Raw genomic sequence first — 17,077 nt, 5'->3', positions numbered from 1 at the left:
TGTTTGTACTCATTTTAAAGGATTTTTAATGAAGGTTACAAATATGTCAAAATTGAGGTTGACATGTTAAACCTGAAGTTAGTTATCATATAATAGACACATGGATAACTTCATGATGTTCTTTCATAATGTATTCATAATTAAAAAACCTTTGAATTGAGTCCAAACATGATGCATTTATCTCAAAAAACAAAAAAGTTTGAATAAAACACATTAAACCCGAAGTTAGCAACAATAAAGATAGTAATTTAATTTTTAAATATTAATACCAACGTTAATTTTTTTTTTTTTTTTATTAAATTTCCGTTTTTATGACAAATATTAAGACATTCTATAAAAATTAAGAATATATCGAAATGACATTGACATTTCAAACCGGAAGTTCTTACATCTTGAGTAATATTGGAATTAAACGTATCATGTTTGGACTCGTTTTAAAGGATTTTTCATGTCGATTACAAATATGTCGAAATTGACGTTGACATTCTTAACCGGAAGTTGACCATAACTTCATTAATATTGAAGATAAATATGTCGTGTTTGTACTCATTTTAAAGGATTTTTAATGAAGGTTACAAATATGTCAAAATTGAGGTTGACATGTTAAACCTGAAGTTAGTTATCATATAATAGAAGTTTTATAACTGAAGTTAATCTAGGTTAGTTAGTTTTCCGCACTTTCTTTTTAATCTACTGGATAACAACATGACGCATCACTTCCCTTTTGCTGATGACCAAGTTGTTGGTCATCAGCAAGCCGAGGCAACAAGTTGGCAGCAACAGTTGTTAAACTTTAAAACTTGTACTCTTCATGCTAGAGGCTGCCAACTTATTGACAGCATGAGTTATTAATCTTTAAAACTTGTATTCTTCATACTAGAGAACGAGACTCATCATGAATGTTTGACTTAATTAAACCGAGGTTGCATTATTAATCTTTACTCTAGGAACAGAATTCTTTGACAACCTAAGTCTCTAAAATTGTATCATTTTGACTATTATCTTTGAGCACACATAAAATATTCTGTTAATACTTTACGAGATCCTTGGTTAGCTATTTTATATTATCAACAAAGTTACACGATTAAAACAAAATTATTAACCAAATTTTTTTGTTTATTTCAAGGTTTTCTCAACGGATATGAACAATAAAGCCAGTGTGGTGTCATTGGCGTCACGAAGGTGCAATTACCATGAGGAGATGGTTAGAAACCAGGTGCGTAGACAAAATTGGTTCTTACGATTACTAATCATTTTTAAATTCTAACATTCGCGAGGTGGGTTGTTCTAAAAAAAGACTATCCGATGAATGAATCATTTTAATCGCAAGGTTATTCTTAATTACACCATAACATTAAAAATGTTCATTTCTACGCGTAATTTAACTCAAAATAAATCTTACCTGGATAACGTAGACTGTTTATCCTCTGGTTTTGTCGTGTGTCCATTCAACCATGGTCTGTTAAAATTGCTACCTATAACAACAAAAAAGGTGTTGTTTTTGTAACTGTCTCAAGAAAGTTGAGTAGTAATAAGTGTCAACTTTGTCATAGTCCAGTTCGTATAACTGCAACGAAATAATAATAATATGATTTACCGTTTTCGCGAAATTTCTTTCGACAACACCACAACATTGAAATAATAAATAGTAAACAAAACGATTTTTTTTACAACTGCGTTTTCGTTGGAAGTGCACGAACGACTATTTCAGTTAGCGGTATTCAAAATAAACGTTATACGATAATTTACTATCTAAACACGTGCCATTAATTGTTTAAATAAATCGCGTTCGAAATTAGAACTAAACCTTCTCATCATCATTTTTTTTCTTATTCATAAACAAAGCGTGAAGAGAGAACAAAAAGGATATCATAAATAAAATAGCTATTGGTTTTGTCTCGTCTCGTTTTCTTCTTCTTTGCTACGAAGAAATGGGAGCAGAAACGAGCGCAGCTTATTGTTTCGCGAACAACAATAAGCAATAACCCAACAAGATTTCTTTAGAAAGATTTTATTTTTATAACTTTTCTTTTGCGTTCTCCGAAAGAAATTGGTTTAAGAATTGAAATCGAGAACAAAAAGAACAAAATTTATTAAAAAGTGCAAATAAAACATAAAGATAAAAAAAGAACTGTTTTAACAGCATTGTTTTAAGCACGATTTAGATCTTTATAAACTCCCAGAAAATAACTGTTAATTCCTTTAACTTCCTTTTAATTAAAAGATTCAATTTTAATTTAAAAAATGCTTTAAGTACTTAGACTCTATAATGGTTTTAAAACGTTTTAAAACGTTTAAATGTCGAGATATCGTCAACCTACTTTTAAAGAGTTGTGTCTAACTGTACTTTTCTTGTAAATTTTCACTCGACGCAACCGCAAAAGTGCCGTATTCCGCACCGCGATCCGGAATGTCATCGTACGCCGCCAATGCTGCGTGTGGAGTTTGTTTTAGTTCTTTGCTGTCCTATCGTAAATACGGAGAAAAAAGATTAAAAGAAAGGAGGAAAAAAAGTAACGGAACTGGTCGAAGGCGAAGAATAAGAACACCCGCGATGTCCGGAAAATGTAGCAATAATAAACTGTCCCACAATCAGCCCCCATATCAAATGGAGCGAGTTTAATAATGAAAAAAAGAACAATGGATCGTTTTCGACTTCCCCGATAATTATAACGAAGAAGAAAAATTAACTTTCAAGTGGAAGAAATTAGAGGTTATTACGGATTAAAAATTTATATTTAACATCACTTTTTTTTAACTAGTGATGTAATGATTTCATTACATCACTAGTGATATAATGAATTTCATTCAAAGTGTCAAAAAAATCCTGGAAGCTGTATTTATTGAAATTAAGAAATGAGACTTGTTCTAAATTAAAGCTCAAAGCTTTCTCTTTAAAATGATGTATAATAATTGTTGGGTTGGATTGGAAAAATATTGAGAAAAAAAATGTTGAAACAAAACTTACATTTTCGTATAACCTAAAAGTGTCAAATAATATGCTAATTTAAAAATTTCTGGAAGCTGTATTTATTGAAATTAAGGAATGAAACTTATTCTAAATTAAAGCTCAAAGCTTTCTCTTTAAAATGATGTATAATAATCGTTGGGTTGGATTGGAAAAATATTGAGAAAAAAAATGTTGAAACAAAACTTACATTTTCGTATAACCTAAAAGTGTCAAATAAGATGCTAATTTAAAAATTTCTAGAAGCCGTATTTATTGAAATTAAGGAATGAAACTTATTCTAAATTAAAGCTCAAAGCTTTCTCTTTAAAATGATGTATAATAATTGTTGGGTTGGATTGGAAAAATATTGAGAAAAAAAATGTTGAAAGAAAACTTACATTTTCGTATAACCTAAAGATGCAAAAAAGGTGATAATTTAAAAATTCCTGGAAGCTGTATTTATTAAAATTCAGGAATAAAACTTATTTTAAATTAAAGCTCAAAGCTTTCTCTTTAAAATGATCTATAATAATTGTTGGGTTGGATTGGAAAAATATTGAGAAAAAAAATGTTGAAAGAAAACTTACATTTTCGTATAACCTAAAAGTGTCAAATAAGATGCTAATTTAAAAATTTCTGGAAGCCGTATTTATTGAAATTAAGGAATGAAACTTATTCTAAATTAAAGCTCAAAGCTTTCTCTTTAAAATGATGTATAATAATCGTTGGGTTGGATTGGAAAAATATTGAGAAAAAAAATGTTGAAAGAAAACTTACATTTTCGTATAACCTAAAAGTGTCAAAAAAGATGCTAATGTAAAAATTTCTGGAAGCCGTGTTCATTGAAATTAAGGAATGAGACTTATTTTAAATTAAAGCTCAAAGCTTTCTCTTTAAAATGATGTATAATAATTGTTGGGTTGGATTGGAAAAATATTGAGAAAAAAAATGTTGAAATGAATCTTACATATTCGTATAACCTAAAAGTGTCAAAAAAGATACAAATTTAAAAATTCCTGGATGCCGTGTTTATTGAAATTAAAGAATGAGACTTATTCTAAATTAAAGCTCAAAGCTTTCTCTTTAAAATGATGTATAATAATAGTTGGGTTGGATTGGAAAAATATTGAGAAAAAAAATGTTGAAATAAAACTTACATTTTCGTATAACCTAAAGATGCAAAAAAGATGCTAATTTAAAAATTCCTGGAAGCTGTATTTATTAAAATTAAGGAATAAAACTTATTTTAAATTAAAGCTCAAAGCTTTCTCTTTAAAATGATGTATAATAATTGTTGGGTTAGATCGGAAAAATATTGAAAAAAAAAATGTTGAAACAAAACTTACATTTTCGTATAACCTAAAAGTGTCAAAAATGATGCAAATTCAAAAATTCCTGAAAGCCGTATTTATTGAAATTAAGAAATGAGATTTGTTTTAAATTAAAGTTCAAAGCTTTCTCTTTAAAATGATGTATAATAATTGTTGGGTTGGATTGGAAAAATATTGAGAAAAAAAATGTTGAAACAAAACTTACATTTTCATATAACCTAAAAGTGTCAAAAAGATCCTATTTAAAAATTTCTGGAAGCTGTATTTATTGAAATTAAGGAATGGGACTTATTTTAAATTAAAGTTCAAAGCTTTCTCTTTAAAATGATGTATAATAATTGTTGGGTTGGATTGGAAAAATATTGAGAAAAAAAATGTTGAAAGAAAACTTACATTTTCGTATAACCTAAAAGTGTCAAAAAAGATGCTAATTTAAAAATTCCTGGAAGCTGTATTTATTAAAATTAAGGAATAAAACTTATTTTAAATTAAAGCTCAAAGCTTTCTCTTTAAAATGATGTATAATAATTGTTGGGTTGGATTGCAAAAATATTGAGAAAAAAAATGTTGAAACAAAACTTACATTTTCGTATAACCTAAAAGTGTCAAAAATGATGCAAATTCAAAAATTCCTGGAAGCTGTATTTATTAAAATTAAGGAATAAAACTTATTTTAAATTAAAGCTCAAAGCTTTCTCTTTAAAATGATGTATAATAATTGTTGGGTTGGATTGGAAAAATATTGAGAAAAAAAATGTTGAAACAAAACTTACATTTTCATATAACCTAAAAGTGTCAAAAAGATCCTATTTAAAAATTTCTGGAAGCTGTATTTATTGAAATTAAGGAATGAGACTTATTTTAAATTAAAGTTCAAAGCTTTCTCTTTAAAATGATGTATAATAATTGTTGGGTTAGATCGGAAAAATATTGAAAAAAAAAATGTTGAAACAAAACTTACATTTTCGTATAACCTAAAAGTGTCAAAAATGATGCAAATTCAAAAATTCCTGAAGGCCGTATTTATTGAAATTAAGAAATGAGATTTGTTTTAAATTAAAGTTCAAAGCTTTCTCTTTAAAATGATGTATAATAATTGTTGGGTTGGATTGGAAAAATATTGAGAAAAAAAATGTTGAAACAAAACTTACATTTTCGTATAACCTAAAGATGCAAAAAAGATGATAATTTAAAAATTCCTGGAAGCTGTATTTATTAAAATTCAGGAATAAAACTTATTTTAAATTAAAGCTCAAAGCTTTCTCTTTAAAATGATGTATAATAATTGTTGGGTTGAATTGGAAAAATGTTGAAAGAAAACTTACATTTTCGTATAACCTAAAAGTGTCAAAAAAGATGCTTATTTAAAAATATCTGGAAGCCGTATTTATTGAAATTAAGGAATGAGACTTGTTTCAAATTAAAGCTCAAAGCTTTCTCTTTAAAATGATGTATAATAATTGTTGGGTTGAATTGGAAAAATATTGAGAAAAAAAATGTTGAAAGAAAACTTACATTTTCGTATAACATAAAGTGTCAAAAAAGATGCTAATTTAAAAATTTAATTTTTAAATATTAATACCAACCTTAATTTTTGATTTTTTTTATTATATTTCCGTTTTTGTGACAAATTTTAACACATTTTATAAAAATTAAGAATATTTCAAAATAACATTGACATTTCAAACCTGAAGTTGCTTATATCTCGAGTAATAGTGGAATTAAACGTATCATCATGTTTGGACTCATTTTAAAGGATTTTTCACGACGATTACAAACATGTCAAAATTGACGTTGACATTTTTAACCGCAAGTTGACCGTAACTTCATTAATATTGAAGATAAATATGTCGTGTTTGTACTCATTTTAAAGGATTTTTAATGAAGATTACAAATATATCAAAATTGAGGTTGACATTTTAAACCTGAAGTTAGTTATCACATAATAGAAGTTTTATAACTGAAGTTAATCTAGTGTTTAGTAATTTTTCTTTTTTTTAAATTTTTTTGATATTTCTTTTGTTAAAAAAGAGCGTTCTTAAATTTTAACCTGTAAACTTGTAACACTTTGTCCTTAATTTCATTTTACAACTTTTTAAACTTTAATTTTGAAATTAATTAATAATCTGATTTTGACTTTGATCTTTTTTAATAAAAAATCTATTTGTAGAGTCTCTGAGTATACCATCTTCTAATTTTATTCTTCTGCAATAATATTTTCTTCCTAAGCATCCCATTTTTCACCTTATATATTGATTTCTTTACTTCTTCTATCGTTATTACTTGTTCCGCCTCAATTTCCAGAGTAAAGCCTTAGCTTCGCGACACCTTTATTTTAATGTTCTGGTATCTATTTGCTATTTTCCAACATTGCCAATTTATTAGTTTTTGTGTTTTAGAATTTTTTAGGAGAACTTCTTTATTTATTTAATCGGTCTTCTTTATTTAATCGGTCAAGATTTTAAAAACTCATAAAATATTATTTAATATCGATCATAATTTTTTTCCTCTACTTTGAAAATTATTATCCCGATAAAAGAGAACTGTTAAACTGTAATTAAAAAAAAGCAGATTTCTTCGTTTACAGTTATAATTTTTCAATAAATATTCATGAACGGTTTTAGAATTTTTTAAAATGCTCCTCAAAGTATAAGTATGGTCTTAATTTTCCTCGATTTATTCGGCGATTACGCGAAGAAGAAAAAAGAAAAACATTGTTCAACAAAGACAAAGTTAGACGATTCCGGCTGATTTATAGAGCGTCATCGGCTGCTTCCGACGATTAATCAGAACGTCTCATCTTCTAAACCCAACGCGGTTTTCCGTTGCGCAAAAGAAGCCGCCGCGTTTGTCGGGATCCGAAGACTAATTACCCATTGGCTATTCACTCGATTGAGTGATCAATTAAAAGAAGGGCGACGAAGAAGAAGAAAATTATTAAAATAACATTTCTTTTTAGTTCCGCGTCTTACAGGAATTAGTTGTTGTAGCCACTGGTATTGGTATAGCTGCAAGTTCTTTCTTCTTCTTCCGCTTCGATCCGTTTCTTATTTGTTTTGTTTCGCTCTCTCTTTCCTCCATGGCCTTGGTGCGCCCGGAAAGGACTATAGCAGGAATTTGCTGATGCGCGAAGAACTACCTGATTGTGCTCACATCACCATGGAAACAGTAATGCAGTTTTTAAATCGTTTTCAATTTTTTTTCCTTGATTATTTGATCTTATCCAAAATAATATTTGCAACTTCCTCCATTGTTACTATTGGTTAATACGTGTATGTAATGTAGCACTTTCTCTTCGTTTCCTTGCATGTGATCCGCGAAAATGGCATATCTTTCATCTCGTATCGTAACGGTCAGAAGAAATATGACCACGTTGCACTCTAATTAGGCGACCTTTGGTCTCAACCATACTCTTATCTGGTTCTAATTACCTTTACGAGGAAATGGCAAACTTTCCAATGCCTCAACCACCAGGAAAGCGATCCAACATATGTGGGTTCTTCGTATGTGTGGGAACTCCAATATTACTCGAGATATAAGCAATTTCTAATTGTTATAAAATGTCTTAATATTTGTCACAAAACAAAAATATAATTAAAAAAAATAAAAAATTAAGGTTGGCACTAATATTTAAAAATTAAATTGCTAACTTCGGGTTTAATGTTTTTTATTCTTTTTTCATCCTATTTGGATTCATTTTAAAGGTTTTTTAATAAAGAATACATCATGAAAGAACACCATGAAGTTATCCATTTGTCTATTATATGATAACTAACTTCAAGTTTAAAATGTCAACCTCAATTTTGACATATTTATAATCTTCATTAAAATTCCTTTAAAATGAGTCCAAACACGACATATTTATCTTCAATATTAATGAAGTTATGATCAACTTCCGGTTAAGAATGTAAATTTTGACATATTTGTAATCGTCGTGAAAAATCCTTTAAAATGAGTCCAAACACGATACGTTTAATTCCAATATTACTCCAGATATAAGCAACTTCCGGTTTGAAATGTCAATGTCATTTTGACATATTCTTAATTTTTATAAAATGTCTTAATACTTGTCACCAAAACAAAAATATAATAAAAAAAAATAAAAAATTAAGGTTGGTATTAATATTTAAAAATTAATTTGTTGCTAACTTCGGGTTTAATGTTTTTTTATTCTTTTTCCTTGTTTTTTGAGAGAAATGCATCATGTTTGGATTCATTTTAAAGGTTTTTTAATAAAGAATACATCATGAAAAAACACCACAAAGTTGTCCATTTGTCTATTATATGAATAACTAACTTCAGGTTTGAAAATACAACCTCAATTTTGATATATTTGTAATCTTCATTAAAAATCCTTTAAAATGAGTCCAAACACGACATATTTATCTTCAATATTAATGAAGTTATGGTCAACTTCCGGTTAGAAATGTCAACGTCAATTTTGACATATTTGTAATCGTCGTGAAAAATCCTTTAAAATGAGTCCAAACATGATACGTTTAATTCCAATATTAGTTGAGATATAAGCAACTTCCGGTTTGAAATGTCAATGTCATTTTGACATAATATATTCTTAATTTTTATAAAATGTCTTAATATTTGTCACCAAAACAAAAATATAATAAAAAAAAATAAAAAATTAAGGTTGGTATTAATATTTAAAAATTAAATTGCTATCTTCATTGTTGCTAACTTCGGGTTTAATGTTTTTTATTCTAACTTTTTTGTTTTTTAAGATAAGTGCGTCATCTTTGGACTTATTTTAAAAGTCTTTTAATGAAGATGACAAATATGTCAAAATTGACGTTGACGTTTCAAACCGGAAGTGATTGTATCTCCATTAATATTAAAGTTAAATATGTCGAGTTTGGACTCATTTTAAAGGATTTTTTATAAAGTTGACAAATATGCTAAAATTAAAAGTTGAAAGTTCGAACTTTTTGGTTTTTTGAGATAAATGCATCATGTTTGAACACATTTTAAAGGTTTTTTTAATAAAGAATACATCATGAAAGAACACCATGAAGTTATCCATTTGTCTATTATATGAATAACTAACTTCAAATTTAAAATGTCAACCTCAATTTTGACATATTTGTAATCTTCATTAAAATTCCTTTAAAATGAGTCCAAACACGACATATTTATCTTCAATATTAATGAAGTTATGGTCAACTTCCGGTTAGAAATGTCAACGTCAATTTTGACATATTTGTAATCGTCGTGAAAAATCCTTTAAAATGAGTCCAAACATGATACGTTTAATTCCAATATTACTGGAGATATAAGCAACTTCCGGTTTGAAATGTCAATGTCATTTTGACATAATATATTCTTAATTTTTATAAAATGTCTTAATATTTGTCACCAAAACAAAAATATAATAAAAAAAATCAAAAATTAAGGTTGGTATTAATATTTAAAAATTAAATTGCTATCTTCATTGTTGCTAACTTCGGGTTTAATGTTTTTTATTCTAACTTTTTTGTTTTTTGAGATAAATACGTCATGTTTGGACTCATTTTAAAGGTTTTTTAATGAAGATGACAAATATGTCAAAATTGACGTTGACGTTTCAAACCGGAAGTGATCGTATTTCCATTAATATTAAAGTTAAATATGTCGAGTTTGGACTCATTTTAAAGGATTTTTTATGAAGGTGACAAATATAATATAAGCGATCCAACATATGTGGGTTCTTCGTTTGTGTGGGAACGAGTTTATAAATATTATTAGATTTCTTAATAAGTTTTTCTATAGGCATAAATATCATCTAGTAATAAATCGTTTCGCTAATTAAAGCTGCGATAAAAAAATAGTGTGTACGCAAATTTTTCAAGACGAACCGCAATAATAACCGCATCGGCACCAAGTTTGCAGGTACCCGTGACTAATCGCTTGGGATGCAATTAGTTTCGATGGTAATTTTAGAACTACAAATGTTGAGATGAAAAAAATTAATAACTACTATAGAGTTAACTCAACGACTTAATTGACTGTGTATTATGATTTCGATTCAAACCTTAATGATATCTATCATAAAAAATGATTTTGAAATAAATTTTATTTAGATAGATATCTGCGGAGGATGACTTTATGAAGTCGTCGACGAAGTAGTTATTTAGAGCAGACGACTCAGTTTAACTGTCGATCTATGCAAAACGAGGCCCCCGAAGATGCAAATGGGCCTTCGGTACTTCTTCTTGGAACCTCGTATCTACCCGCGGTTGCTCTCATCGCGCCAATAAAGTTGTCCCGAGGAACACCGGAGTAACAATTAATTGCCCATAAGATATCTTGATACTTCTTCAATTTCGTTCTTTTTTTCTTTATTTTCGAAAACTTTTTCAAGATCTACACTTTTTCTTTAAATACATTCAAAATACATGAAATTTCAACCAATTAATTAAGAGTTATGGAGTAATAAGATCAATACTTGGTATTATCACAACGTCTAAAAACTTATAGGAGTTGTGGCAACAAAAATAGGATTGAGAAGATATATTAAGATATAAGAATAAATATAAAATAAAAATAAGGAATTTAAAAGGTGTCGAGAAGCTAACACTTAACCTAACTTACAGATAGAGGTTATAGTTGTTCATTTCTGCAGATGATAAATACATTAGAAAAATTTTACATAGGTAGATGTATATTTTACATATGTTCTATCGCATTTACGCTCGTTCACTTAATTGAAACGTCAAGTGAACAATAATAAAACAATCTCAACCTCAATTTTGACATATTTATAATCTTCATTAAAAATCTTTTAAAATGAGTACAAACACGACATATTTACCTTCAATATTAATGAAGTTATGATCAACTTCCGGTTAAGAATGTCAATTTTGACATATTTGTAATAGTCGTGAAAAATCCTTTAAAATGAGTCCAAACATGATACGTTTAATTCCAATATTACTCGAGATATAAGCAACTTCCGGTTTGAAATGTCAATGTCATTTTGACATATTCTTAATTGTTATAAAATGTCTTAATATTTATCACAAAAACAAAAATATAATAAAAAGAAATAAAAAATTCAGGTTGGTATTAATATTTAAAAATTAAATTGTTACTTTCATTGTTGCTAACTTCAGATTTAAAATGTCAACCTCAATTTTGACATATTTGTAATCTTCATTAAAATTCCTTTAAAATGAGTACAAACACGCCATATTTATCTTCAATATTAATGAAGTTATGGTCAACTTCCGGTTAAGAATGTCAACGTCAAGTTTGACATATTTGTAATCTTCATTAAAAATCTTTTAGAATGAGTACAAACACGACATATTTATCTTCAATATTAATGAAGTTATGGTCAACTTCCGGTTAAGAATGTCAACGTCAATTTTGACATATTTATAATCTTCATTAAAAATCTTTTAAAATGAGTACAAACACGACATATTTATCTTCAATATTAATGAAGTTATGGTCAACTTCCGGTTAAAAATGTCAACGTCAATTTTGACATATTTGTAATCTTCATTAAAAATCCTTTAAAATGAGTACAAACACGACATATTTATCTTCAATATTAATGAAGTTATGGTCAACTTCCGGTTAAGAATGTCAACGTCAATTTTGACATATTTGTAATCGTCGTGAAAAATCCTTTAAAATGAGTCCAACATGATACGTTTAATTCCAATATTACTCCAGGTATAAGCAACTTCCGGTTTGAAATGTCAATGTCAATAGTAATATTTGTCACAAAACAAAAATATTCGGGTTTAATGTTTTTTATTCTAACTTTTTTGTTTTTTGAGATAAATACGTCATGTTTGGACTCATTTTAAAGGTTTTTTAATGAAGATGATAAATATGTCAAAATTGACGTTGACGTTTCAAACCGGAAGTGATTGTATTTCCATTAATATTAAAGTTAAATATGTCGAGCTTGGACTCATTTTAAAGGATTTTTAATGAAGATTACAAATATGTCAAAATTGAGGTTGACATTTTAAACTTGAAGTTAGTTATTATATAATAGAAGTTTTATAACTGAAGTTAATCTAGTGTTAGTCACTTTCAAGTATGGAAGCAATTTTTCTCTTTAGGTTGAGTGAAAATACAGATTGATTTGAGAGGGTTATACAGGCTGTCTCAAAAAATGTAGTCACACTTTAACTGTCACTAACATTCTGCCTTTTTTGTATTGCAGGTGTAATTAATTAATCACGGTAAGGCAGAATATCAACAAAGTTTGTCCTAAAATGTTATTGGAAGTGCAAACAAATTTAAAGCAAATGGAATCGTTCAAAATGTCAACAAGAAATATTCTGGACTTCCACGAGCCCTGGAAAAGGAGAGCAGGTGTCGAGCGCCATCTATTAATACAAACACGTAATAAATTTTGAATATCGCCTTTTAAAATTTAACCTTAATGTCTAAATCTTTATTGTTTTAGTAATCATGCGTAAATAATAATAATTTAACAATATAAAACTAATAATTAATGATGAAAAGAAAATTATCTTTTATAAAATAATAAAAAGTCGAAAACCAAAACTAATTTGAAATTAATTTTATAGTTAATTATCGATTAATTCAATCGTATTCTTTATAATTTAAGTAAAAAATGAATTTTTAAAACGTTTACCTTTTCCAATGTGTCCGTTAGTTTTAGCGTGTCCGTTCTGGATGAAATGAGGCACAAAACCGTTCGACGCCCCATGATACACACCACCGTTCAGTCCCAAAATTCCACTTCCGTTCGTATTTCTTCCGGTTATTTGAGGCATCGCACTCATCGAGTACTCAATCAAAACAAATACTTCATTCTTATTTTAAAAAATCTTTCTCGACCCAACAAAAAATTATAATTCATCGTGTTGTTATTATTATTATTAGTGTTATTTTTAATTTAATTGATGAGTTATCATTTTTTTTTAAATAATTATGTCAAGGTTTTTTTTTACTTAATTTAATTGTTAATGAGATTTTTTTTTATTTTATTGTGTTAGGTGTATTTTTGAATTTATGGAAAGAGAGCAAGATATCTTCGCGACGTCTTGCGATGGACTGAAAACTGTTGCAGTGCAGAGAGCCAGAAGCGTGAACAACCAACTGTCCCCACTTAGGGAAGACTCTTTGTGCAGTTAGTAGAAACGCGGATCACCTGTCGTCTCTTCTTCGTGGTCTCAGACGCGCACCGATTGTTGTTGGACGAAGATATTTTTAAAATTCAATTAGAAAATAATGTTATTATTATAATAAATAATAATGTTATTTTTATGTTGAGAATTACTTCTTTTATTATTTAATATTAATTAAAAGTGTTGTATTAGGAGCACTTAAATCCTAAAATTCATAAATCAAGAATTTAGCGGCAAATTTGAATTGCTATTCGTAGCGCCATCTCTTATCGATTAATTTAAACATTTTTTATATAATCCTTTTTTAAATTAATAAAAATGTGGTAGAATAAAATAATTACATCTAGTATTTAATTTATTTAATTAAATCAAGCAACTTAACAATATACAAAACTTTCTATGTTGTTTTCTAACCACATCAATACAATTTAGTGTTCATAACCATCAGGTAATGCGTTGGTGTGGGGATTATGGAATAAAGACTTTTGTCCATCACCCCACGGGAATCTCTTCGAACGTAGACGTAAATGATCGTATTTAACGAACTCAGGAGCATCAAGGTGTTCGTGGGTAATATAACAATTAACTCCGCATAAAGCAATCGCCGGGAAAGCTACGAAGAAAGATAAGCTACGCCACATCTTGAATCCACCTAAAAGATATTTAAAGATTATATTTTAGATAAAAGGAATTAAAACATTGGGAGCAAGTTATATAACATAACCTCAAAATTTAAAATTTACCTTCATGTCCTCCCGAAACCGCCGATGGGCCTTCCACGCGAGCAGCATTTCTTGCAGCCGTTGTGGCTAAATAACGGCGTACGCTATGGCTTAAAATCGCTGCCATAATAATGGAATAATCGCACTGAAGTGTATGGAGATAAAATGGCTGATCGACTAAAACGAAATGTCAAAATAGTGACATCTATGCCTATAATGAAGTGAAGGTAAAGATAGGCAACCCAATTCACTTATTAAAATTGATTATAAATTAAACATCAAAAGGTTATTTAGCAGCCATATTTATTTGTAAAAAAATATTTTAACACTACTAGCCAATCTGTTAAGTCATCATCATCATTATTAGTTGTACAGATCACTCTCAATTTATTATAAAAAAAACGCTAAAGGTGATCAACAAGGCTTATTACAATTAATACCAACTGTACATTGTAATACGCATAATTTCTATATAATATTATAAAAGATGAAAAACAGAGAACAATCATTGAGATTCGCAAAAAAGGGGGTAACAATAATAATAATAATAGGCGCAAAAATGAGTATTATTTTGTTCATTTTTTTGTTGTTATTAGGAGAGCTGCCAACATAAATTATTATGTGTGAAAAGTTCCTAAAGACTAAGGCGGTCGTTCAAAAAAAAAATGTTTTAAGTATAAAAACGTATACAATACTGATTTTGGGTTGCAATAAGTTAACTAATTAATTAAAAAATAATAATAATTAAAAAATAATTGTTAAATACGTTAGAAATATCACTCGAATGTTAATACTACTGGGTTACTTTTTTTTTCTATTATCATAAAATAAAAAGAAAAAAAAACGAACGAACGACAAAATAATAGAAAAGACAATCTAATAGAAAGACTGAGTAATTAATTAATTAATTAATTAATAATAATAAATCGACAATAATAATAATAAGTATTGCCATTATTGCTCATTACATTTTTTAAATTTTTTCTTAACAACTAAAAAACAGTATAAAAACTAAGGTGTGTTTGTGTTAATGTTATTTTCGTTTTTCATAAAGACAAAAAGTTATTAAACACATTGGCAAAAAAAGAAAAAAAAAACGAGTATTCACCATAATAATATTACAACATTGATCAGATTATAACGTACGATAAAAAATAAGGTAAAACTATGTACAAAAAATATATAATAATTAATTTAATAATTAATAAGTAAATTGTAAAGAGTTCACTGGTATAAAAAAGTTCTCTTCTTTATTAACTGGTCTTATCAAGTTAGATAATCCTTATTACTTCTTAGTAAGCTCTTTTAGGTAATACAAAAAAAACAGTTAGATGTTAAAGCTATAAAAAAATTTAATACAATAATTAACCCTTGAAACCTTTTTAATCAATAAAGTTAGGTTAGAAAATAATTTAATTTTGACATATTTGACGTTTTGAGGTTAAGTTAAGGGTTAATTAATAATACAAATTAATACCGAGGAAGTGTTAATTAATTATTGTTTAGGCACTAACGATTTGTTACAAGTTTAGAGTTAAATAAAGAGTATTCTTTTCCTTTTAAATAAGAGACTCATCCTCATTCTAAGTACATTATTTGTTGCAAATTTATTTAATTAGTTTCCGTTTCCGCCATTTGAGTTGCCACTAAATTTAAGGGCAAATCTCGATAATGATCTTCTTCGTCCGGCTCGTCTGGTACAGATTCCGACGGAGATTTAACAGTTTCAATCGGTTTATAACTCGAAGACTAAAATGAATCTTTTTTATTTTTTTATTATCTTTTTTTTTAATAACTTACGTTATAAATATTGTCACTAGTTACTTGCATATTCGGGTAATTGAGATTCTTGTGTCCTTGAAGTGCCATAACCAGGTGGGGTTGTAATTGTTTGCGAAGAGCGCTTAGGAGGTCTTCGGCGTCTTTTTTTGGCGCAATCGCTGCTAAAATTATACGTTATATTTATTATTAGATTGATTGGCGAATGAATTAAAACCGACCTCTTTGTCGTTCCCCTTCCGCTCTCCGATCAATTTTGGGTCTCCTGCGTCTCGTATGAATCGTGTCTCGTCGCATCGTATGCGGCCTATCCACCCCGTGCAATTTAAAGTATAAACCGCAAGCGTTGCAAACCATTTCACCTTTTAGATTTCGTCGCCAAATCGTTGTCGTTCGCGTACCGCAATTTGTACATGATAAATCCATGCGTCTTGCCAAACTACTATTTCCCTATAAAATAATTAAATTAATACCAAATAATACAGCACCGACATAAATTATTATTATTATTAATAAGGCAGGCGCCAAAATTAATAAGCATAAATTAATTTTTGTAAAAAAGTATGACGTTTCATAAAATTGACATTTAATTATGACAAATTGTTGTGAAGTTGGTTACAGTTGGTTATATTGAACTTGTATCACATTGACGTTTAAACTTTATTCAAAAATTTATTTAAATAAATAAATTTGTCCACGACTAACTTATAATAATTATTTTTCACAAAGTGAATAATCATTATTTACGGATAATCAACTTAACAGATTAATAATAATTATTTGAAACGTCAAAATTTCAAAAAACGTCAATTTAATTCAATTTTAAATAAATTCCTTTTTCCGTCGAGCGTGTATTTATATGATTTATAAATGTATACAAAATCATTCATTAATGACACCTTTTAATAAACGATTTTAATATAAAAATCTAACCTCACTTTTAATGTGTCAAAAGTCAAAACTTATTATTGTAGTCTTACCGAATAGATATAATGGTCGGTTGGGTCGGTATTACAGATTTCGAGAATGTTTTCGAAATTGACTACTATATTAGTTCGGTCGGACTTTCTTAAAGTTTGCCAGCGATAGAATTGGGGGAAATCGCCTTCATTATTATTAATGTATCATAAATAACTATTTTCATATGATTTAAGCATACATTAATTAATTTTCGTAAAAAAAACATGA

The 17,077-nt window shown here is 28.2% G+C and overlaps 4 protein-coding genes across 7 annotated transcripts in view; 1 reads left to right on the top strand and 3 right to left on the bottom strand.

Annotated features, from left to right (window-relative positions):
- LOC111413618 (calpain-9-like) overlaps positions 1-13,282 on the bottom strand; it is a 31,634-nt gene extending 18,352 nt beyond the window's left edge. Inside the window, exons 1-2 of the mRNA XM_023044650.2 lie at positions 12,893-13,282; positions 1,403-1,475 (exon numbers count right to left, since the gene is read on the bottom strand). Coding sequence (XP_022900418.2) covers positions 1,403-1,475; positions 12,893-13,043 — 224 coding nt within the window. The 5' untranslated portion in view covers positions 13,044-13,282. The remainder of the gene's footprint in view (positions 1-1,402; positions 1,476-12,892) is intronic.
- LOC111413619 (uncharacterized) overlaps positions 1-13,346 on the top strand; it is a 42,220-nt gene extending 28,874 nt beyond the window's left edge. For all 3 annotated transcript variants that reach the window (XR_011640306.1, XR_011640307.1, XM_071195776.1), the window contains 3 exons: positions 1,127-1,216; positions 12,455-12,636; positions 13,257-13,346. The gene's annotated coding sequence lies outside the window, so the exon portion shown is untranslated. The remainder of the gene's footprint in view (positions 1-1,126; positions 1,217-12,454; positions 12,637-13,256) is intronic.
- A 379-nt stretch (positions 13,347-13,725) lies between these two features.
- On the bottom strand, positions 13,726-14,311 carry LOC111413539 (cytochrome c oxidase subunit 6A2, mitochondrial-like). The gene is made up of 2 exons (XM_023044548.2): positions 14,132-14,311; positions 13,726-14,040 (listed from the first exon to the last, which is right to left on the bottom strand). The coding sequence occupies exons 1-2, from the start codon at positions 14,235-14,237 to the stop codon at positions 13,817-13,819; spliced, it is 330 nt and encodes a 109-aa protein (XP_022900316.2). The 5' UTR covers positions 14,238-14,311; the 3' UTR covers positions 13,726-13,816.
- An 85-nt stretch (positions 14,312-14,396) lies between these two features.
- The window catches only part of LOC111413550 (GATA zinc finger-domain containing protein GATAd), a 28,286-nt gene continuing 25,605 nt past the window's right edge, over positions 14,397-17,077 (bottom strand). Inside the window, exons 4-6 of one of the 2 annotated variants that reach the window (XM_023044560.2) lie at positions 16,111-16,339; positions 15,911-16,053; positions 14,397-15,859 (exon numbers count right to left, since the gene is read on the bottom strand). In XM_023044560.2, coding sequence (XP_022900328.1) covers positions 15,722-15,859; positions 15,911-16,053; positions 16,111-16,339 — 510 coding nt within the window. In that variant the 3' untranslated portion in view covers positions 14,397-15,721. The remainder of the gene's footprint in view (positions 15,860-15,910; positions 16,054-16,110; positions 16,340-17,077) is intronic. The other variant, XM_023044561.2, reaches the window with a different exon arrangement.

This window comes from Onthophagus taurus, chromosome 5 (genome assembly GCF_036711975.1).
Source record: "Onthophagus taurus isolate NC chromosome 5, IU_Otau_3.0, whole genome shotgun sequence".
Classification (NCBI taxonomy): domain Eukaryota; kingdom Metazoa; phylum Arthropoda; class Insecta; order Coleoptera; family Scarabaeidae; genus Onthophagus; species Onthophagus taurus.
This window is presented reverse-complemented; position numbering and strand designations above follow the sequence as displayed.